Genomic DNA, 25,303 nt, shown 5'->3' with positions numbered 1-25,303 from the left:
TTTGGATAGGCACATGGATACAAGGAAAATGGAGGAATATGGACATGGTGTAGGTAGGAGAGGTTAGTGTTTGGGTGTTTTTGATTTGCTTTTTAGCTGGCTTGGCACAACATTTTTCCTGTGTTGTACTGTTCTATGCTCTTGTATAAGAGGTTGATAGGTTCTTGATTAGCAAGGGTGTCAAGGGTTATAGAGAGAAGGCAGGAGAATGGGGTTGAATGGGAAAATAAATCAGCCATGATTGAATGGCAGAGCAGACTTGATGGGCCAAATAGCCTAATTTTGCTTCTGTGTCTAATGGCCTTATCACTAGAACCTATATCCAATAGGTAAGCTTAAACAAGGTTAGTTCATAAGTCACTTAGTTTATTAAAATACTTGGTTTATTTTCTGATACACTATACACCTTCCCAAAGCACATGGACAAAGAATCACACTTCTAATTATCCAAGTTAATGTTGTAAGTTCTAGATTCCTGCTTACCATAAACATTTGTCCAAAGCAACCCTAATGACTTCCACTGTCATCAGAGCTCAGTCTAAACATCATTCAAAGCCAATGTAAGGGAATAATTCCAATGCAATCATTTGACATATCCAATCTTTCTCAGAATAATCACATATCTTTAAATATAACTCTTAATCAATATGCAAATATTTTCAGACAATAAGATCAGGTGCTCCTTGCTCAAATCAGCTTACCCAAGTCAATTGGCTGTGAGCTGAAGGTTTATTGCATCAATTGGTGGGAGGAATCTTTAATGGAGTATTTATAGTGAGTTACATTACTGTAGGTGCAATCATTTAGAGATGATATACTGTATTTGGTTAGTACATTAACCATCCCACTTTGTTATTTGAAAAGGAGCAGACTCCCGGCAAAATTTCATTCACTGCCAACCTCCCACCGCACTCCCAACTTAACATCGCAGAGAAAAAAGTTCTGTGCAAAGCTGCAGAGGATTATAAATGCAGCCAGCTCCAGCATGGGAATAGCCTCCCCCACCATCAATGTCTTCAAAAGCCAGTGCCTCAAGAAGGCAGCAGCCATCATGAAGGATCCACGCCACCAGGGCTGAGGGATAGGAAGCTAAAAACATTCAATGATTCAGAAACAGCTTTTTCCCTTCTGCCCTCAGATTTCTGAATGGATGATGAACACTGCCTCACTTTTCCATTGAACTGCACTGTACTGCCGCTGGACACCAAATTTCATGACACATGTCAGTGATGTGTCATGATTTTGACAACTTTTAGCTAAGTGTTGTGATCACCATTGTGCTTGCTCATGCTTCTTCAAAACACCCATTATTAACAAGTAACCCAATGTCTAAACCAGAGGTTCCCAACTTGTTTTATGCCAGGAGCTTTGCCATTAACTAAGAAGTCCGTGGACTCCAGGTTGGGAACCCCAGGCCTAAGCTGATAAAGCTGAGCTGCAAATTCAAATATTATCATGGCAGCTGTGGAAGTTAAGCTCAGCTATTCAAATAAATGTGCAATAAAGAGTGATCACGGTTAGGGTAATCGGTGAAGAGGACCCCAAAATTATTGGATTGTCATAAATCTCATTCATTGTCACTATCACTGTTCAGGGAAACAAAGAGTCACAATGGCTCAGTCTAGTTCATTAAGTCCACATGTTCCTTGCTGTGTCTATGTAGGACTAATTTTGACAACTGTTTCAGAATAATCAACAGATGTATGTACAGATTGAGCAAGAGAAACTAGCACATGGAAGCGATCAAGAAACAACTGAGTGCACTTTCTCAACTGCTCTTAGTTTTAATTTTACTCATAACAGATAGCCTGGGGTTGAATCTTGACTTCAACAGCCCTAAGTTTCTTTCCCTTGATTCAAAGGAAAACTGGCAGTTTCTAGAACAGCCATATTACCAGTCAAGCAATGAAAATAAATATCTATACCCTTTTATTTCCAAATAACTTAATGAAACTATGAATAATAAATTACATTTTGCAGTTTTCTTACCGAACAACACAGTTTCCTCTGTTTGTAGCAAAAATAACGATGGGTGCAATGCTGGATTCAAGCGCCCGGTGCAAGTAAGTGAAGCATTCAATGTCAAGCATAGGCACTTCGTCAATGAAGAGGACCCCTGGAACCAACTCGGCGATTCCTTGATCGATGTACTTGTTAACAACCTTATTAATTTCAGCCCGTAGTTTGTCTGCAATATGAAAGTTAACTTTTAAGTCTAGTTTAGTCTTCTCTGTCTAGCCATCGTTAAGTGTTAAACATCAGGAACTACTTTAGCATGTCACTCAATGGTATTGTGGAAGAATATGTGCATAAAATACTACCACTATTTTGTTATTGGACACTGCAGGCACCTTAGGTGGTATAGATGAGAGAAGCTGAAGGGCTTACCCCTGCGCTGTAGCTCTAAGATTGTATGCATCCTGCTGATCTAAGAATATGAGAAGATATTAGAACTCCATAGAGTTCCTCACCTTGCAAAAACATCAGGAGCTTACATAATTGCAAAGTCAATGAAAATCCAGGATAGAATATGCATTTAGATCAGGGGCTCTCAAATTTTTACTGCCCTGGACCAAAACCATTAAGCAAGGGGTCCGTCAAACACAGGTTGAGAAGCCCCAATTTAGATAATTGTGTTTTGTGATGAAAAAGTACTTAAGTTATTAATGTTTAGTGGTGATTTTAGCCTTAAACAAAGAGACAGAGATCAACCCGGGGTGGGGGGGGGGGGGGGGTTAAATTTGGAAAATAAGCTGTAGGTACAGAGTTGAATCATTTGCTGAAAGATTCAGTGGGCAATGAAATGACACATGATTTCTTGTACTAACTCCTGTTAAATGTTGATATATTGAACAATTAAACAACATAGCATACCATTAAGAAAACAGAAGCAGAAAAGAGAAATCTAGGAAGGAATCTGAAAACAATTTTAGATTTGTCAGTTTCAATGCTGAGAAAATATGCAGAAGCAAGTTAAAAAAGCAAACAATATGTTCATTAAATACCAGAATGGTAGAGTGCAGGCCAAAGAGGTCATAGAGAGGCTTTATTACGCAGAGAATGCATTCATCGGCATCAGCTATCATTTGAGTGAACTACATCCAATCCGGTCCTCATATTGCAACGGGAGACTAATGTAGGCTAAGAAAGCAGAAAGGGAGGAGATAAATGGAGACCATACTAGTGTGTCCAAAGTGCAAAGTAACAGCTTCACAGGGAAGATTAGAAGGTCAAAATACTATAAAATAGATGTGGACATAGTCGAGGCCTGACCTAAAACAACCATACACGATAGTAAATAGTTGATAATCATCACCAGAAATATTAAAAGGAAAGTTGGAAGGTACACAGTCGTGCACATGTTCTCCCCCTTTCGGCACACTAAATATTTTATCACAAGTGGTTACTGAAGTGGAAACTATAACATCTCTAAAAGGGAATTAGATAAGTATTTGAAAAGGACAAGAATAAAAGGATACACGGTAAAGGGATTAGAGTAAATTGCTTCAGCTGAAGTGTGAACACTGCCACAGGCGCAATGGGACAAGTGATTTCCTTCTGTGCTGGAGCTCATGATTCTAATATTACTTCAAAGTAAGTTAGCCCAGTAGGATGAAAATTTAAATTAGTGTGAAGTATTTTTAAAATTGATATATTAATATAAATTCTTTACTCAAAGCAAGTTAAAGATTTGGAAATAATCTATTAAGCAAACTAAAAACTCAGATTTTAAAAGGCATTCCAAACATGAGGTGTAAGCTTTGATGGACTCAATAGTCCCTCCTTATTCACTGTTCCGATTCCTGATGTTTGAAGGAAATGCGTGTTGAAGTGTGCTTTTAATACTTTAACAGCACATTTAAGTACAACCACTGCACCTATACTTGGCTTAGACAAATTTAGAATTTTCTTGCAGTCTTTAAATGAATGCACTTCTACATCAGCACCTGAGAGGGAGCAAGAAATCTGTAGTGTTAATATATAGATTACTTTCACAGATAATATTTTCCAATTTCCCCTTAAAATTTGAAAAAAATAATTATCTGTTTACATCAGAATCTACAAAGTCACGAAGGACTGCATATCCTTAATTTGAAAGCTGTAAAGCACTGTATGTTATCAAAGGATTCTCAAGAGAACTGTATTCACAAGCTTAAAGTAGTGTTCAGAATCTGTTGTATTAAACACACCTGTGATTTCTGTCTTCTTTGGTTTCATTAGCTGACCCATCATGGACAGGATATCTTGGCCACCCTGGATAACCAAAATTAAGAACAGAGATCAATTTGGCTGAGACTGGAACAGCAGAATTTAACCATTCGACCCATCAAGACTGCTCCACCATTCCATCATAGTTGATTTATTATCCCCCTCAACCCCATTCTCTTGCCTTCTTCCCACAACATCCGCTTTAAATATACCTAATGACTTAAATCCTCATTCTACTTGGACATAGGAGCAGAATCAGGCCACTTGGCCCATCGATTTTGCATTGCCATTCCATCATGGCCGATTTATTATCCATCTCAACATCATTCTCCTGCCTTCTCCCTGTAACCTTTGATACCCCGCCTAACCAAGAAATGATCAACATTTGCTTTAAATATACTCAATGACTTGATCTCAAGAGCCACCTGGGGCAATGAATTCCAGATTCACCACGCTCTGGCTGAAGAAATTCTTCTCATCTGTATTCTAACATGGACACCCCTCTATTCTGAGGCTGTGCCCTCTGATCTTAGACTCATCCACTATAGGAAATAACTTCTCTAAATCCACTGTATCTAGGTCTTTCAATCTTCGATAGGTTTCAAAGAGAACCCCTTCATTCTTCTAAACTCCAGTGAGTATGGCCCAGAGCCATCAAACACTCCTCATACTCCTTCTACCAAAGTGCATGACCATACACTTTCCTATACTATATTCCACCTGCCACTTCTTTGCTCATTCTCCCAATCTGTCAAAGTCCTTCTGCAAAGTCCCTGCTTTCTCTTACACCACCTGCCCCTTAACCCATCTTTGTATCATCTGCAAACTTGGCCACAAAGCCAGCAACTCTGTCATCCAAATCGTTGAAATATAACGTACAAAGAAACAGTCACAATACTGATTCCTGTGAATACCACTCGTCACTAGCAGGCAATCAGAATAGGCCCCCTTTATTCCGACTCTTTGCCTCCTGTCAATCAGCCAATCTACCATTCATGCTCATATCTTTGCAGTAATACCATGGGCTCTTATCTTGTTAAGCGACCTTTTGTGCGGCACCTTGTCAATGGCCTTCTGAATTTCCAAGTAAACAACATCCATAGATTCTCCTTTTCTCCACTGTCTATCCTGTTTGTTATTTCCTCAAAACTTTCCAAAGATTTGTCAGGCAGGATTTCCTCTTAAGGATACCATGCTGACTTTATCATGTGCCTCCAAGTACCCCGAAACCTTATCTTTAATAATGGACTTCAACATCTTTCCAACCGCTGATGTCAGGCTAACTGGCCTGTAATTTCCTTTCTTTTCCCTCCCTCTCTTCTTGAAGAGTGGAGTAACATTTGCAATTTCCAATTCTCCAGAACCATTCCAGAATGGTGAGAGAGGGGATCCAGAACGTGAGAGAGGATAGCAAGATGAAGAATAAAGGACAGGTGGGGACTACATGGTTCCGGAATATTAAGTGTGTAGTAGAGAAAGGTGAGGCGGAACAAGTGATAAGGAGGACACATGTACAGAGGGATGGTCTGACGGAACATGGAGTTAAATGTGCAGAAAGAATAAGTAAATTTAGGAAGGACAACAAAATTCTAGGGGCGTATAGCCCGATGGGAGTTCGGGGAGCTGGGTTAAACACAATAGACAATAGGTGCAGAAGTAGACCATTCGGCCCTTCGAGCCTGCACCGCCATTTTGAGATCATGGCTGATCATCTACTATCAATACCCAGTTCCTGCCTTGTCCCCATATCCCTTGATTCCCCTATCCATAAGATACCTATCTAGCTCCTTCTTGAAAGCATCCAGAGAATTGGCCTCCACTACCTTCCGAGGCAGTGCATTCCAGACCCCCACAACTCTCTGGGAGAAGAAGTTTTTCCTTAACTCTGTCCTAAATGACCTACCCCTTATTCTCAAACCATGCCCTCTGGTACTGGACTCTCCCAGCATCTGGAACATATTTCCTGCCTCTATCTTGTCCAATCTAGGCAGAGATTCAAACAGAGAGAGGAGAAATGGGCTAAAAATTCTATATCTGAATGCACAAAGTGTCAGAAATAAGGCGGATCAGCTTGAAGCTCAGGTGCGAATGGGTAACTATGATGTTGTTGGGATAATGGAGACATGGCTGCAGGGAGATCAGACCTGGGAAATGAATGTACAAGGGTATACGTGCTATCGTAGGGACAGAAATGTGGGCGGGGGGTGGGGTGGCCCTGTTGGTGAGGAATGAGATTCAGTCCTTTGCAAGGGGGGACATAGGATCAGGAGAAGTGGAGTCTGTGTGGATAGAATTGATGAACAGTAAGGGCAAAAGGACCCTAATGGGTGTTGTCTATAGGCCACCAAACAGTAGCATGGATATTGAGTGCAAGTTGAATAGGGAGTTAACATTGGCATGTGGCAAAGGTAATGTCGCAGTAGTTATGGGGGATTTCAACATGCAGGTGAACTGGGAGAATCAGGTTGGTGCTGGACCCCAGGATAGGGAGTTTGTAGAGTGCCTAAGGGATGCATTCTTGGAACAGCTTGTACGAGAGCCGACCAGGGACAAGGCTATTCTGGATTTAGTGTTATGTAATGAACAGGATTTGATAAGCGGTCTTGAAGTAAAGGAGCCATTAGAAGGTAGTGATCATAATATGATAAGTTTTTATCTGTCAGTGTTGCAGTTGAACAAAGGAGACTATGGAGCCATGAGGGAGGAGCTGGCCAAAGTTAACTGGACGGATATCCTAGCAGAAAAGACAGTGGAACAGCAATGGCAGGTATTCTTGGGAATAATGCACAAGGTGCAAAATCAGTTCATCCCCCGGAGAAGGAAGGATTCAAAGGGGGGAAAGGGGCCACAGTGGTTGACAAAGGAAGTCAGAGATTGCATAGCATTAAAAAAAAGGAAGTATGACAGAGCTAAGGTGAGTGGGAGGACAGATGATTGGGAAATTTTTAAGGAACAACAGAACTTAACTAAAAAGGCAATATGGGGAGAAAAAATGAGGTACGAACGCAAGCTAGTCAGGAATATAAAGGAGGATAGCAAAAGCTTTTTTAGGTATGTGAAGAGAAAGAAGATAGTTAAGAACAATGTTGGGCCCTTGAAGAATGAATTGGGTGAAATTGTTATGGGAAACAGAGAAATGGCAGAAGAATTTAGTAAGTACCTTAGATCTGTCTTCACTAAGGAAGACACAAGCAATCTCCCAGATGTATGGATGGGCCAAGGACATAGTGTAACAGAGGAAATGAAACAGATTGACATTAGGAAGGAAACGGTGATGAGTAGACTGATAGGACTGAAAGCTGACAAATCCCCAGGTCCAGATGGTCTGCATCCTAGGGTACTAAAGGAGGTGGCCCTGGAAATTGCAGATGCATTGGTAATCATTTTCCAATGTTCCTTAGATTCAGGATCAGTTCCTGAGGATTGGAGAATGGCTAACGTTATCCCACTTTTTAAGAAAGGAGGGAGGGAGAAAACAGAGAACTATTGACCTGTCAGCCTAACATCAGTAGTGGGGAAGATGCTAGAGTCCATTATTAAAGATGAAATAGTGGCATATCTAGATAGCAGTGATAGGATTGGGCCGAGCCAGCATGGATTTACCAAGGGTAAATCATGCTTGACTAATCTATTGGAGTTTTTCGAGGATGTAACCAGGAAGTTAGACAAGGGAGATCCAGTGGATGTAGTGTACCTTGATTTTCAGAAGGCATTTGATAAGGTCCCACATAGGAGATTGGTGGGTAAAATCAAAGCTCAGGGCATCGGGGTGAAGACATTGACATGGATAGAAAACTGGTTGGCAGATAGAAAGCAAAGGGTAGCGGTGAATGGGTGTTTCTCGGAATAGCAGGTGGTGACTAGTGGGGTGCCACAGGGCTCGGTATTGGGACCACAGCTGTTTACGATTTACGTCAACGATTTAGATGAGGGTATTGAGAATAACATCAGCAAGTTTGCTGATGATACTAAGCTGGGTGGCAGTGTGACATGTGATGAGGATGTTAGGAGAATTCAGGGTGACTTGGATAGGCTGGGTGAGTGGGCAGATACTTGGCAGATGATGTTTAATGTGAATAAGTGTGAGGTTATTCACTTTGGGAGTAAGAACAGGAAGGCAGATTATTATCTGAACTGTGTAAAGTTAGGTAAGGGCGAAATACAAAGAGATCTAGGAGTCCTTGTTCATCAGTCACTGAAGGTGAATGAGCAAGTGCAGCAGGCAGTGAAGAAGGCTAATGGAATGTTGGCCTTTATTACAAAGGGAATTGAGTACAAGAGCAAGGAAATCCTCTTGTATTTGTACAGGGCCCTGGTGAGACCACACCTGGAGTACTGTGTACAGTTTTGGTCTCCAGGGTTAAGGAAGGACATCCTGGCTGTAGAGGAAGTGCAGCGTAGATTCACAAGGTTAATTCCTGGGATGTCAGGACTGCCTTACTCAGAGAGGTTAGAGAGACTGGGCTTGTACACGCTGGAATTAAGGAGATTGAGAGGGGATCTGATTGAAACATATAAGATTATTAAGGGATTGGACAAGATAGAGGCAGGAAATATGTTCCAGATGCTGGGAAAGTCCAGTACCAGAGGGCATGGTTTAAGAATAAGCGGTAGGTCATTTAGGACAGAGTTAAGGAAAAACTTCTTCTCCCAGAGAGTTGTGGGGGTCTGGAATGCACTGCCTCGGAAGGCAGTGGAGGCCAATTCTCTGGATGCTTTCAAGAAGGAGCTAGATAGGTATCTTATGGATAGGGGAATCGAGGGATATGGGGACAAGGCAGGAACCGGGTATTGATAGTAGATGATCAGCCATGATCTCAAAATGGCGGTGTAGGCTCAAAGGGCTGAATGGTCTACTTCTGCACCTATTGTCTATTGTCATTCCAGAATCTACTGATACTTGAAACATCTTTATGAATGTCTCCACAATCTCTTTAGAACTCTGGGGTGTTGTCCATCTAGTCCAGAAGACTTATCTACCTTGAGACCTTTCAGCTTCCCAAGCACCTTCTCCTTAGTAATAGCAACTACATTTGCTTTTGACCCATGATACTCTCAAATTTCTGGGATACTGTTAGTGTCTTCCATCGTGAAGACTGATGCAAACACATATTAAGTTTGTCTGCCACTACTTTGTCCCTATTACTACTTTTCCAGCATCATTTTCCAATGATCCAATATCTACTCTTGTCTCTTTAACTCTTCATATCAGAAAAAAATGGCATCTTCTTTGATATTACTGGCTAGCTTACCTTCATATTTCATCTTTTCTCTTTTTTTTTTAGTTGCCTTCTAGTGGTTTTTAAAAGCTTCCCAATCCTCTAACTTCCCACTGATTTTTGCTGTATTATACGCACTCTCTTTTGCTTTTATGCCATCTTTGATTACCCTAGTCAGCCATGGCTGCCTACTCTTCCCTTTAGAATACTTCTGTATCTTTCCTGCATTTTCTGAATTTCTCCCAGAAACACTAACCATTGCTGTTCTGCAGTCATCTTTGCTGGTGTCCCCTTCTAATCAATTTTGGCCACATCCTCAGCAATTTTCTTTACTCCACTAATATACTGATATACCTGACTTCATCTTCTCCCTCTCAAACTGCAGGGTGAATTCTATTATATTATGATCACTGCCTCATAAGGAATCCTTTACCTAAAGCTCCTTAATCAAATCTAGCTCATTACACAACACCCAATCCAAAACTGCCTTTCCCCTAGTAGGCTCAACCATCGTGTAGGCATTCTATAAATCCCCCAGTTCTGCGCTTATGCCTGTTGTACACCTCAGTAGATATTACGATAACTAAAAGGCATAATTCAAAACCTGGAAATCTGAAATGTTGAAACATTGTGGAAATGCAAGATATATAAAACAAATTAGCGTTTGCTTGAGACTTTACAAGGCATTAATCAGATTGTATATGAAGTATTGAGGGGAGTTTTGGGACTCTTATCTAAGAAAGAATGTGCTGGCATTGGAGAGGGTCCAGAGGAAGTTCACAAGGATGATTCCAGGAGTCAAAAAGCTAACATACGATGAGTGTTTGATGACTGTGGACCTGTAGTAACTGGAGCTAAGAAAAATTAGGGGGGGGGGGGGGGGATCTCATTGAAAACTATCAAATATTGAAAAGGCCACTGAGTGCATAAGGAGAGGATATTTCCTATAGTGAGCTTGTCCAAGACTAGATGTCGCAACCTCAGAATAGCAGTATGTCCTTTAGAACAGAGGAGGAATTTCTTCAGAGGGTGGTGAATCTGTGGAACTCAGTGCCACAGATGACTGTGGAGGCAATGTCATTGGATATATTTAAAGCAGAGGTTGATAGGTTCTTGATAAGTCATGGCATCAAAAAATTCAATAAGAACGCAGGAGAATAGGATTGACAGGGATAATAAATCGGCCATGATAGAAAGGCAGAGCAGACTCGATGGGCAAATAGCCTAATTCTGCCCCTATATCTGGGTTCCTGGATCATTGGGGCCTCTTCTGGGGGAGGTACGACCTGTACAAAAAGGATACGTTACACCTGAACCCAAAGGGGTCTAATATCCTAGCAGGCAGGTTTAATACAGCTGTTTGGGAGGGTTTAAACTAATTTGGCAGGGGGATGGGAACCAGAGTGATAGGGCCGAGGAAAAAACAGAAAGCAGCAAATACTGGACTGAAAATTTTATATTTGAATGCACACAGCATAAGAAATAAAATGGACGATCTTGAAATTCAGCTACAGGTTGGCAAGTATGATGTTGTGGCCAACTCTGAAACTTTGCTAAAGGATAGTTGCCATTGGGAGTTGAACATCCAAGGATATATAGTGTATCAGAAAGATAGGTTAGTAGGCAGAGGGGGTGGTGTGGCCCTGTGTATTAAATCATTAGAATGGGATGACTTAGGATCGGAAGGTGTAGTCTCTATGGGTTGACTCAAGATATGGCAAGTGTGAAAGGACCCTAATGGCAGTTGTATACAGGCCTCCAAACAGCAGCCAGGATGTGGATTACAAATTACAGCAGGAGATAGAAAAGGTGTGTCAGAAGGGATTTTAATATGAAAGTGGATTGGGAAAACCAGGTCAGTACTGGACCTCAAGAGAGAGAATTTGTAGAATGTCTAAGGGATGGCTTTTTAGCATATCTTGTTGTTGAGCCCGCTAGGGATTGGCTGTGCTGGACTGGGTGTTGTGCAATGATCTGGAGGTGATAAGAGAGCTTAAGGTTAAGGAACCCTTAGAGAACAGTTATCACAATATGATTGAGTTCACTTTGAAATCTGAGAAGGAGAAACTAAATTCCAATGTGTCAGTATTTCAGTGTAATAAAGGAAATTACAATGGCATGAGAGGGGAACTGGTCAAGGTTGGCTGGAAAGAGACACTAGCAGGAAGGACAGCAGAGCAGTAATGGTTACTGCAAAAAATGAGGGGAAGTGCAACACATATATATTCTAAATAAGAAGAACACTACTGTGCCTGACAAGTGAAGTCAGAGCCAAAGTAAAAGCAAAAGAGAGGGCATACAAGGAAGCTAAAGCCAGTGGGAAGATAGAGGATTGGGAAGCTTGCAGAAGGAAACTACGAAGGAAAAGATGAATTTTGAAAAGAAGCTGGTGACTAATATCAAAGAAGGTACTAAATGCTTTTTTAAAGTATATAAAGGGTAAAAGAGAGTTGATGCTAGATATAGGGCCAATAGAAAATGACATTGGAAATATTGTAATGAGAGACGCAGAGATGGCAGAGGAACTGAATGCTTATTTTGCATTAGTCTTCATATTGGAAGACAGCTGCAGTATACTGGATATTCAAAAGTGTCAGGGAAGGGAAATACGTGCAGTGAAAATTATGACTGAGAAGGTGTTCAGGAAGCTTAATGGTCTGAGGGTGGATAAATCTCCTGGACCTGATGGAATGCACCCTTGGGTTCTGAAGGAAGTAGCTGGAGATACCGCAGAGGCATTAATGATGATCTTTCAAGAATTGATAGATTCTGGCATTGTACTGGATGATTGGAAAATTGCAAATGTTACTCCGCTATTTAAGAAGGGTGGGAGGCAGCAGAAAGGAAACTATAGACCTGTTACCTGACATCAGTGGCTGGGAAGTTGTTGAAATCGAATGTTAGGGATGAGGTTACAGAGTACCTGGAGGCACATGACAAGATAGGCCAAAGCCAACATGGTTTCCTGAAAGGAAAATCCTGCCTGACTAACCGACTGCAATTTTTTGAGGAAATTACAAGCAGGGTAGACAAAGGAGATGCAGTTGATGTGATATACTTGGATTTTCAGAAGTCCTTTGACAAGGTGCCGCACATGAGGCTGCTTAGCAAGAGCCCATGCAATTACAGGGAAGTTACTAGCATGAGTGGAGCATTGGCTGATCGGCAGAAAACAGAGATGGGAATGAAGGGATCCTATTCTGGCTGCCAGTCACCAGTGGAGTTGAACCAGGGGTCGGTGTTGGGACTGCTGCTTTTTATGATGTACGTCAATGATTTGGACTATGGGATTAAAGGATTTATGGCTAAATTTTTTAACGATGCAAAGATAGGTGGAGTAGCAGATAGTGTTGAGGAAACAGACTGCCTGCAGAGAGACTTAGGTAGTTTAGGGAAATGGGCAAAGAAGTGGCAAATGAAATATAACATTGGAAAGTGTATGGTCATGCACTTTGGTGGAAGAAATAAACGGGCAGACTATTATTTAGATGAGGAGAGAATCCAAAATGCAGAGATGCAAAGGGACTTGGGAACCCTTGTGCAGGATACCCTAAAGGTTAACCTCCAGGTTGAGTCGGTGGTGAAGAAGGCAAATGCAATGTTGGCATTCATTTCTAGAGGTATAGAATTTAAGAGCAGGGATGTGATGTTGAGGCTCTATAAGGCACTTGTGAGACCTTTGACTATTGTGTGCAGTTTTGGGCTCCTTATTTTAGAAGGGATATACCAACATCGGAGAGGGTTCAGAGAAGAGTCACAAGAATGATTCCAGGAATGAAAGGGTTACCGTATGAGGAACATCTGGCAGCTTTTGGGTGCATTTAAAGCAGAGATAGATAAGTTCTTGATTAGCCAGGGCATCAAAGGGTATGAGGAGAAGGAAAGGGAGTGGGGATGACTGGAAGAATTGGATCAGCCCATGATTGAATGGCAGAGCAGACTCGATGGGCCGAATGGCCTACTCCCATTCCTATATCTTACTGTCTTATATTTTTGGTCCTATGGAAATATATGAAGATATATATATTTAATTGTCATTGGTTCATCAGGTCACTTAATTGGGACAGAAGAACATTGCCGAACAGCTTCTAACTAGTGTCAGTCACAAACATGTGTGGCCCTTAGGCGCTACACTATGCTTACAGTGAATAGATTTATAAATAGTGTCAGTTACATGTGCTTGTGATCAAAAAGCAGTGATTATTGTCACTGATAGTTGGTGAGAAATAAGCAGTAAGACAATTCCGAACTGTTTTGCTCAGTAACAACTGAAAGTGAAAATGAAAGGATTTCACCACTTCAATAAGTTAGAAATTATTAAGGTATCGACAATCATCTTGAATGTCAGAAGAAAATGAAGATTTGGAGGATACATTGCTGATAGCATTGTTTGAAGGCAGTCCATTATCTGCACTTGCTGTCTGTGCTGACTTTGATCATTGCATACACTGGATGAATTTCTCAATCGATAACTTAGGAAGTAATACAGTTTTACAGTAATATGTACTATTGTTAGTGTTCTAGTTGGTTCTGTATTTCATTTTAATACATAATTTGTTACTCAATTTGGCTTTTATATGTAGGGAGATTAAGAATTGAAGGGTTCCATTCTAACATTGTTTATGTAACTGAAAGTTTTCCATACCTGACATTAGCAATAAATACAAAATAATATAATGCTTTATTTAATTATTCTTAGATGACAAGTTGAGCAGGTGAACTGGTTTAAATGCCTTCACCAATTTACCCAAAACAGACACATGTGGAACACCCTGCCAGGGGTGGCATTAGGGGTGTTAAGGAAACTTAATGATAGGAAAATGAGGACTATGTAGGAGAGGAGGGTTAGATTAATCTTGGAGTAGGTAAAACGGTCAGTACAACAGCATGTGCTGGAAGGCCTGTACAGTGCAGTAATAGTCTATGTTCCATAATATAGAGTGCTGATGTAAATCTAGGGGGTGGCAGATTGATTCAGCTTCATTCTGGTCTTTTGGTTAGAATAGAGACACAAGAGAATGTAGATACTGGAACCATGCATGGGTGGGAGAAGGAAATTGTTGATTCTGTGTCCTTCAGCAGATTGTTTGCTGCTTTAGGTTAGAGGATTCTGGGTTAATACTGCTCACTGAGATGAAGTCATATTCTATCCTCATACTTAAATATTTTACCTTGTTCGTGCTACCATTTGAGTGGGATGTTAAATTCAGATTCTTATTGCCTATTCAGAAATAAATTATCTCACAGTCACTGTACAAAAAAAGTCAGGGGGCTTTTTAGAACTCGGGTTGGTAGTCTTCTGTCAAGCAATGTTCCCAAGATTTGATCAACCTTATTAGCAGGCTTGCAGTTTTTTGATTTTATACTTATTTAGAGATACAGACCCTTTTGATCCAACAAGCTGCACCACCCAGCAACCCGCCTATTTAACCCTCGCCTAATCACAGGCCAATTTACAATGACCAATTAACCTACTAACTGGTACATCAATGGACTGTGGGAGGAAACCAGAGCACCTTGCTCATGGCAAGAACACATAAACTCCATACAGATGAACTCTGAATGCTTGTAATAGCGTCGTGCTAAGCACTATACTATTTTGGCACCCCTTTAATAAAAGCGCAAAATTCTAAGGAAATTTTTCCCAGCCCACCTTTCTTGAACTGGCTTCTGCACCCTTCCTTTCCAGTCCTGATGACTGCTGACTGTTTATTCCCCTTCAAAGACCTGCTGAGTTTCTCCAACATTCTGTGTGTGTTTTCTCAAGGAAAATCAACTGCTCATGTGAAATCACTTCAGCCCTATTTTGATGCACAAACACTGATGATTTGCAATAACTGCAATGAATTTAATACTGCAAACATTTTCAGGTTGCATATTACAGAACCCCACCTCAAGTGAATCTGAATAACGTTATGCTTATTACCTGTGGTCTTGCATTTGCAACATCTAGATCGTGCAGTGTCACGTCCTGTATGATTTCTTTCTTCTTGTGAACATCGCCCTTTGGCAGTGGAACGTACTCTTCAGCTTCAAGGTCAAATTCCGTAGCATACGTATCACACCTGCCTTGCCTCTGTGATGTCCGCGGGGGGGGGGGGGGGGGGGGGAAATAACAGGTGCACTATCAGCTCTCTTTCCAAATAAGATCCAAAGAAAAGCAGCTGGAGAGGCCCCTGATGCACAATTATGGGATTGACAGGCCTTTGTCGACAGACTGTAGCTGTCTTCCTTGTTTTTGGCAAGCAAAGGCAGCCCACCTGTCCACCTCGATTCTTGCCAAAAGCAACTTAACTTTCCAGCAAATTGGTCTTTTTCACCGTCCTGAGATAATGTACCTCTAAATTTGCTATTCTTACTAAAGGATCCGATACAACAGATAACATTAACCACAGTTCAGTAAACATGTTAGGGTCACTTTGCAGCTGGATGGCTCAGCGTGTGTTAACTTGTTCTGATAAAATGCTTAGTAACTTTTCATAATCATTTAAAGCTCTCATAGCCAGAACCTACTGACTAGATTAAAGGATCAACACGCTAGATTATTACATTTCTTTTTGCCAATTTTCTCCCTATATTTCAACTGTAGCCTATTGGAATATAGGCTCCACGTGCTCTGGTAAACATAAAAGATTCTGCATATGCTGGAAATCCAAGACTCTTGAAGGATCTTGGCCTGAAACTTTGACTCTTTATTCCTCTCCATAGGTGCTGCCTGACCTGCTGAATGCATGCGAAATTTTGAGTGTTACTCCACTTGTAGTGGTGACACTTTAGCAAACACTTTTCATGTATTAATACCAGACATTGCACACTGGCAGACTATTGTGTTAAGACTGCAAGCAAGCTCCCTTTTGCAGCTGTGCTCTAAGTACTTGTGCATCAAGGATCACCATATTAATGGCAAGGAACCTGGCTGATTTTCCTCCCTCTCTGGGGAAACAAGACTAAATTTAGAATCCCTAATGATCTGTTCCCAAGATCAGGCAGTGAAGCTGATATTTCAACTTACTCATTCTATCATCACTACACCATCAAGGATTGTCTTGTTTTTTTAAAAAAAATAAACTAAATTTAACATTAATTGCTGGAATTGTTAGCATTTTAAAATCTTCTCAGCCCATTGTGTATTACAGATCAATAGTCCAGGAAGGACATGGCTGTAAACTGAGTAAGTTTCAAGCACCTGAACAACAGTTAGAATCATTCTGTTTTGTTTATATTTAGATACATTTAGCTGCAAACAGTAATCTAATGAGAGAAGTTAATTGTCAGTGCTAAACATAGATTTGGAAGTGAAGTGCAACTATTCTCTCACATCCTTTTAGCACTACTTCAAGCAATTCTCGCTGTTTCTTTGGCATTTCCAGAAAAGGTTTCTTATTTATTTTGCTTGGAATTGAACTACAATGCTCTAAAAACCCCTTCATGTCCAAAGTTAAGCAAAAGCAGTGCATTAGTTTTATTAAACATTCATAGACACATAAATGAATATCTATTGATTGCATACAACTTTCAAATTCCCCGCAGGTTTTTAAATCCTGACAGTTTGACAAAACCTATTCAACATTTAAAATGTGGAGTCTTCCTTCCTATAATAAACTACCTACAGTGAAGTTGCAGAGAAGCAGTGTTAACAACTTGATCCAGTTAAGATTTGGAAAATTTACCTTCACGGCTCCGCTATTTGCTTCAATATAAATCACATCTCCAACTTCAACGCGCTCCTTCTGAAGACTCTCATAGATACTGGGATCAAGCTGAAATGCACCACATGTAACACTATTACACAAAAGAGAGTCGCTGAAGATTAAAACAAAACATGCAAAAATGCTCGCCATGGTTAACCATGCACAAAACTCAACCTGATTAACTGGATGGTTAGATATGCAGAGTCTTTTCCCCCAGTTGGTGCATCAACACAAGAGGGCATAGGTTTAAGGTTTAGAGGAGTTTTAAAAAGAGATTTGAAGGTAGATTATATTTATCACACACACACACACAGATATTTCCTACCAGAGGAAATGGTCGAGCAGGATAACAGTCAGAGTTGTACAGAGTTGGCTCAACTTGTCCATGTCAACTGCAATGCTTATCCTCACTAATCCTGTTTGCCCACATTAGAATATTATTGCTCTTCTCCCTTCTTATCCAAGAACCTGGCTAAATGTCTCTTACACATTGTAACTGTAAGTCTTCACTACTTCCTAACAGATTGATTGTTCCTTATAAACACAATCCTGTGTGGGGGGGGGGGGGGGGGACTTTAACATCAGACTCCCTTTAAATCTTTCTCCTTATCTTAAACCTTTACCCTCTGATGTTGGACTCCCTGACCCAGCAAAGAAAAAGATTAGCTACCCTATCAATGCCCCTCAATTCTGTAAACCTCTAAAAGGTCACCCCAGCCTCCCTCATTCCAGTGAGAACAAACTCAGCCCTCCAGGCTCTCCTTATTACTATAGTCCTCCATTTAAAGCAACATCCTGGTGAATAACCTTTGCCACTCTTTCTAAAACATTCACATCCTTTCTATAGTGTGGCAATGAAAAATGTACACAATACTCCAAGAGTGGTCTAACCAGTAGTTGAAATACAAAATTCCAAGTTTTATTCTCAATGTCTCAGCCTGTGAAGGCAAGAATGCTGAATGTCCACTTTGCTACCCTATCAAATTGTGCAGCCATTTTCTGGAAGCTGTAAACTTGCACCCAAGCCCCTCTGTACATCAACACTTCTGTCTCTATTTACTGTACATGTCCTGTTAACATGCTGGGACATCAAATACATTATTGCACACTTGTTTGGATTAAATTCCAGTTCAGCTCCTCTCAACTTTCCATTTGCTGTGTGACTCCCTTTATCTTTTCACAGCATTCTTCACTGCCCATGACCTCACCGATTCTTTAGTGTCATTAGCAAACTTACGAATCAGTCCACCTACATCAGTACTGATCCCCGTGGTTTACCACTGGTTACAGGGTTTCAGTCAGTAAAACATCCTTTAACTGTTACCTCAACCTCCTACCACCAAGTCAATTTTGGTTCCAGTTTGCCAAAACACCTTAGATCCCATGTACCCTACCATTCTGGATCAGACAACCTTGTGGGACTTTTGTCAAAAGCACTGATGAAGTCCACGTAAATATAACCAAACTGTTATAAGATATTCCCTCAAAAATCTTCAGATTCATGAGGCAGGAATTCTCCTGCAAAGAAACGAATGACTCCTCCTCCTGATCAGTCCATCTTTTCAAGTGAACAAATTCTGTCTCTTACATTTCTTTTACTGATAATTTCCCCACTATTGATGCAAGGCTGAACTGCCTGTAGTTTCCTAGTAGTATCTCGACTGCCCTTTTTGAATATATTATCTATCCTACAGCTCTCTGTACTTTCGCCTCTGGCCAATGAAGGTGCAAAGAACTTTTTTTAAGTGCCCCAGCAATCTCTCTCACTTCATGTAGCACCCTAGAATAGATCCCATCAGGACCTGGAGGTTTATCCACCATAATATGTAGAAATATTGCTAACACTTATTCTTTGCTAATAGAGACATGTTTCAGAACATTAGTGTACCTCCTCATCCTCCACTTACCCCTCCCTGGCGAAGATGAAGCAGTGTTCATTGTGGACCTCACTCATAACCCCCTAGCTCCATATACTGAATATCCTTGCGGTCCTTGAGGCAAGCAACTCTTTCTTTCCTCCCTCTTTGCTTTGAATAGACCCATAACAGACTTCAGGATTCCCCTTATTCCTATTTGATAAGGTAATTTAATAGCCTCTTCTTGCCTGCCTAATTTCTTCATTTTTCCCATATAAAACAGTAGAAAATAAATGTACATACAGGCGACTTCTGTGTTACAGAGGGTTCCGAGAAAATAACCTTACTGCAGAGCTTAGGAGGGATAATGGCATCTAACTGCAACTCCTTTGCTTTCAACTTCAGAAGCAGATGTATTTCCACCTTTAAAATCTTTATTTTTCCCGTTTAGGGTTCTTTTGAAGACCCTGACCTGGAGTTACACACAGGCTTCAGTTCTTTGTGGGAACGGGGCCTGTTCTCGGGGTTCCACGACTGGCCGTTATTTGACATGCCAAGGGTTCCGCCTGAGAGTCTCGATCGTATTCGGAAGCCTAAGATCTCAGGGCTCTGGAGACAGGTGGATCGAGGGTCGGTGTCACGGCAGGAGACCCGTGTGTCATTGGGAAGGGCGGAAAATCTTTCGCCGTGGGCCTGAAGACTCGAGGTCTTTGCGATCCTTGGACACAGAGTTCAAAAAAAGTGATGAAACGGACTTTTAACATCGTTAACCAGCGGGTTGTTGTTACGACTCCCGCTCACTGTGAAAATGGGGGACACCTCCCTCTCCCTTGCCAGGGAGAGAGAACCTGTGGGTTGTCGAATGTCCGATGAAATGCAAAGCCTTTGGGTAACTTTGGTCTGTGTCTTTGCTATAGCTTAGCTCATGCTTGTGCTCAGTAGTGGGTGTGCTTTTTATTTGCTGGCGGGGAGAGCTTGCTGCTGCATACTCACATGGGGGGCAGCTTCTGGATTCTTATGTTTAGCTTTCATTTATCCTTTAGGGCACTTCTGTTTTTGTGGATGTTTGTGAAGAAAAAGCATTTCAGGGTGTATATTGTATACATTTCTCTGACATTAAATTTGACCTTTTTAACCTTTGAGTGAAGTCATGTCATCTACACAAGTCAAGAAACACAAGCTGAAAAGTATTTACCTTCCCATCCCCAAATAAAATTATGTGAGAGCACATTTTACTTTGTATCTCAAAATCTTGGGTGCTGGTTTGGGCATTCTGCAAGGGCAATTTCTTGTAACCTGAGCAGCTGTAATGCTGGGGTTGCCCACACTTGATGCTTGTTTCCTTCTATTTCTCAATTCCTTTGTAAAACAAAGTTCCTTAATTTTACTGTCTTTGATTCTTACCCTTACAGGTATAAGTTACCTCTGAGCTACAAATGTATTTATCAGACTTAGTGAAATGTGTAATTTGCATTAACAGCTAACACACCCAAGGGGTGCTGGAGGAGACTGCAAATGTCACTTGTTCCAGAGCCAATACTGCATGCCCACCATGCTCAGCAGAACCAATGTAACAGAACCATTCCTTTCCCCCATCCTCTGCCCCCAAATACATCCCTACGTCTCTCAAAAACTATATAAAAGAAAACACAATTATGCCTGAGCCGCAACCTTGACAGAGACTAACGCTCAGCATCACATTGACTGGATCTCTTACTATCTTGACTTTAAATGCTCAGTTGTAATTTTTCCCTTTAGCAGCTGCATCCAATCAGTCCACCTCCAATTTGAGACTGCGCTATGTTTAAGTGTTTGCCTGTAGGCAAAGCTTAGAAAGATACGGGCATAATGCAGGCAAACAGGATTGTACATGTGGGCCAAAAGTTTGATATGTATACAGTGGGCCGAAGGGCCCAGTTCTGTGCTGCAAGACTCTGTGACAAGCAACTTATAGCCAAGTTTGGAAAGACAAAAATAACACACCAAGGGCCAGTCTGAAATTTTTGAATGGCTTAGTGACATTATTCAAAGGAATACTTCTCAGAAATTCTTTGTTGATTGCACCCAGGTCAGAGCTGGAAAATGTTGCATGGTCTCTTCTTTGAATGTTATTATCCCTTGCCAAAACAGAAGGACTATCAACACAATCACGAACAATTTTCCATACCTTCAGTTGTTTCGTGCCCTTTGCTGTCTTTAACCCAATGATAACGTGGCTGACTGTCTTTCCGTAACCACCCATGGGATTTTCAGTCTCACAAGGGGTCAGTTCTGTGACCTCGCCTTCATAAACTTCCTTTGTCTCTTTAATCCTTAGGCCTGAAAAAACATGAGAAACATTTAGAGCAGACAATAAATCACGAACATGTTGGGTGGGAGAAGAAAACAAGAAAATAGATGCCTTTGCAAATGTTTCATATAATTACAGTGTTTTCACTTCAAAGGTTTTTCTCCAGTGCTCTCGGCAGCCACCCCATCTGGCTCTAATATAACAACTGTTGCCACCAAGCTCTGTCCAGTGAGGGGCTGGTTTTGAATCAAGTCAAGTTTATTGTCACGTGCACTAGTTCAGTGAGGTACAGGTACAATGAAAAACTTGCTTGAAGTAGATCACGGTCATATAGGTAGGGTCAGACAACACACAACACAAATTATACAAGAGAGTGAAGAAAAAAAGACTGCAAAAACAAGACATCAGTGCAAAATAAAACACCAACGGAGACAAGATCATAGAGGAAGTCAGTAGAATTTCATAACTGAGTTAGGAATAGAGTTATGCAGGTCTGTTTGAGAACATGATGATTGTAGGAAAGTAGCTGTTCCTGAATTTGGTGGTGAGGGAATCCAGGATTCTGTACCTCCTGCCCAATTGGAGCAGTGAGAAGAAGGCATAACCTGGATGGTAGGGGACCTTAATAATAGAATCTGGATTCTTGAAGAAGTGCCTCCTGTAGATGTTGTCAATAGTGGGGGGAGGGGGGGGGGGGGAGCTGTTTTAACTATTCTCTGCAGTCTGTGACTATACAGATCTGAAGCAATCTATTTATTTAGAGACACAGCTTGGAGTAGGCCTTTCTGGCCCTTTGAGAAATGTCATCCAGCAGCCTAAGAGAACTCCTGATTTAACACTAACCTAACCACAGGACAATTTATAATGACCAGTTAACCTAGTAACTGGTATGTCTCTGGATTATGGGCAGAAACCAGAGAACCCAGAGAAAACGAACGCATTCTATGGGGTGGATGTACAGACTTCTTACAGAAGAAGCCACACTAACTGCTATACTATTGTAGGGTTAATGTAAGGAGTTTGTATGTTCTCCCCGTGGGCTTCCTCCGGATGCCAGTTTCCTCCCATATACCGAAGTTGTACCGGTTGATAGGTTAATTGGTCATTGAAAATTGTTCCATGGTTAGGTTCAGGTTAAATCGTGGGGTCGCTCGAAGGGCTGGAAGAGCCTACTCCACATTGTAGCTCAATAAATAAGTAAAATAAATGAGAAAATTAATTTTTGTATACATAGTGGCAAGTGGTTGGAAATCACTGTTGGAAAGGGCTGTAAGGCAGTAGTCATCACACTTGACCAGCATTTGGGTGTATATTTGACAAGCCATGAGCCACAGAGATATAGACCCAATGCCAGACAACTGGACTTGGTAGGGCCATTTATTTTTGACCAGTACAGAAAAGGGCCAAATGGCTTCCAGTATTGTGAATATCTTATGATGCACAAGCTCTTCAATTCAAACCAAGCACTGAAAGCATTTCATTGGCACCAACATAAAAACAGCTCATCTGTTTCTAATGTGCTGTTATTAAATCAACTTAACTTTTACTCAAAAAAGATGCAATTCCAAATGAAGATTGACAGGATTATTTGGAGAAGCTTGACTGCAAATGGGTTGGCAAATTAACTAAACCTCAAGACATTTCATCATTAAAGCCTCCGCTTAAATACAGAGTTTGGTGAGACCAAACACAGTTTTGATCTTTGGGGCTCTGTGTTCAGTTACCAGTAAGTGAATCAATAGTGTTTCCAGAAAAGACAACTACATTATTCATTTCTGAGTGTTTTATTTCCTAAAAATATTTCATCAAGCCTAATAATTCAAACACTTGGCTGACATGCAAGATGGGTGACCCAAAATGGTTCTCAACTTTGAAATAAAGAGACAAGAACAAAAAAAAGCTTCTTTGAGGTCCTTGTAGTTTTCCCAAGAGGCCTAGCAAGGTATCGGGTGACACATGTACTTCAGCACATTGATCATGTGTGCTTCATGTCTCAAATTGCTTTCATGCAGATACAAGTTCTCAATGCATGCCACAGCACATTCTAAACTTATGACTTTTCCTCTAACTCCATCAACCAAATTCATACCAGTTATGGTTGAAGTCTGACACGACCTGAGGAAATTTAGCCGCTATCAATGGAAGGAGCAGAATAATGAATACAAGATTCATTTCTAAATAGGTATTTATTTTGCAATTGTATTCCAATATGCATTCGAGAACTCTCCTGGTGGCGCTCATGGCGTGAGGTTCAATTTGGCTTTGCTCCATTCCCTTTAGTTCAATTACTTGTAGCCACCCTTATTTACTTTGTTTTATACCTACACTAAAAGGCTTATGTTATAGACATATTTTTGGATTTTGACTTTAAGTTGTTGGAAATGAATACCAGATCACGAGAAGCTAAAAATGGGAAAGACTCTGATTTTACCATTGGTAAAAAAGATGGTGATCCCAAACTACCTAAGCAACCTCCTTTAACTTTTGAAACAATGTGGAAACTTCTAGATGAAAAACGTACTCAAAAATTTGCCGTGTTCGAAGGAGTCTTAAAGACGGTTGAAGATAATTTTAGATCACTTAAACGTGAATTTGAACTACAGCAAGCAACAATTTCAGAACTTGACGAAGGAGCTCGGCAGAGAGATCGAAGGATTACAACTCTGGAACAAAATTTAGCTTCGATGTCGCAACAGCTGGATCATTATAAATTCGAAGTTACCAACCTTGAAAATCGATCTTGAAGACAGAATCTACAGATAATTGGTCTTCCTGAAGACATTGAGGAGGGTCATCCTATCAAATTCTTTTCTCAATTTTTATTCGATGTGTTAGGCACAGAAGTTCTGGATGCCCCTCCATTAATTGACCGCATTCATCATACGCTACGTCCAAAATCTTCTGATGGTTCTAAACCAAGACCAGTTATTATTCGTCTCCATTATGTTCATATTAAGGATTATTTGATATGTTTTGCTCGGCGGAAAGGCATGTTTGAATTTAAAGGTTTCAAATTCTGCTTCGTTGAAGATTTCAGCCCCGAGGTTCTGAAGGAACGAATGGCATTTAAGCCACTGATGTCGGAATTCTTTCGAATGGGTCTCAGACCACTCCTGTTGTTTCCTGCCCGATTGAGAATTGTCCTCTCTGATAATTCCCATTGTCTCTTTATGTCATTAAATGAAGCTCAAAAATTTTTCGACCAAAAAACTTCCTTTCTACGGTCTAATTAAGGTTCCGCTTTCTTTTTTGGCTTTCACTTAAATTTTTAAGCTATTTACCAGCTTACTGATCTGGTCAGTTAGAATGCAAGGGTTCTCTTTTTTGGTTTGTACCTTAGGTATTTTTAGTATTTCTAGATTAACTTTTCTGTTCCCAATATGCATTCAAACTAAACAGAAGCAACCAAGAAACAACATAAAGACATGCCAGTCCATGGCTTCCTCTTCTGCCATGATGAGAGCACTCTCAAGTTGAAGGAGCAATAGTTCCATTTTGGTAGCCTCCAACATGATGGCATTAACATCAATTTCTCCAAGTTCTGGTACTTTCCCCCTTCCCCTTCCTCTATTCCTCACTCTGGCCTCCTACCTCCTCTCCTCAGCTGCCTATCACCTCCCTCAGGTTAATTTTTCTCTGGCATTTTACCTTTTCCATCTATCCACTCCCAGCTTCATCCCTCTTTCCCCACACACCTGGTTTCATCCATAAACCTTCAAGATTATACTCCTTCCCCTCCCCCCTTCTTATGCTGGCTTCTGCTCCCTTCCTTTCCAGTCCAGGTGAATGGTCTTGGCTTAGAACATTGTCTCTTTAATCAATTCCACAGATGCCGTCTGACCTGCTGTGTTCTTCCAGCATTTTGTGTATTCCTCAAGAAGAAACAATATTATCCTGGGATGAGCATTAGTAATGTAATCAGTAGTAATTAAGGACAATAGTGATGAAGTCCCTACATTATCATTGAATACATGCTTATCTGTCCAAATTGATGTATAGCAACATGGATAGAAAAACAGAGACTTACAGCGCAATACA

At 40.9% G+C, this 25,303-nt stretch overlaps 1 protein-coding gene across 1 annotated transcript in view; it reads right to left on the bottom strand.

Moving 5' to 3' along the window:
- Positions 1-25,303, bottom strand: part of ruvbl1 (RuvB-like AAA ATPase 1) — a 79,017-nt gene that overhangs the window by 35,593 nt on the left and 18,121 nt on the right. Inside the window, exons 4-8 of the mRNA XM_073072000.1 lie at positions 21,143-21,294; positions 17,099-17,188; positions 15,355-15,504; positions 4,191-4,254; positions 1,990-2,188 (exon numbers count right to left, since the gene is read on the bottom strand). Coding sequence (XP_072928101.1) covers positions 1,990-2,188; positions 4,191-4,254; positions 15,355-15,504; positions 17,099-17,188; positions 21,143-21,294 — 655 coding nt within the window. The remainder of the gene's footprint in view (positions 1-1,989; positions 2,189-4,190; positions 4,255-15,354; positions 15,505-17,098; positions 17,189-21,142; positions 21,295-25,303) is intronic.

The sequence above is a fragment of the Hemitrygon akajei genome, chromosome 19, assembly GCF_048418815.1.
Source record: "Hemitrygon akajei chromosome 19, sHemAka1.3, whole genome shotgun sequence".
Lineage (NCBI taxonomy): Eukaryota > Metazoa > Chordata > Chondrichthyes > Myliobatiformes > Dasyatidae > Hemitrygon > Hemitrygon akajei.
Note: the sequence above shows the minus strand (reverse complement) of the source record. Positions and strands in the feature narration are given on the sequence as shown.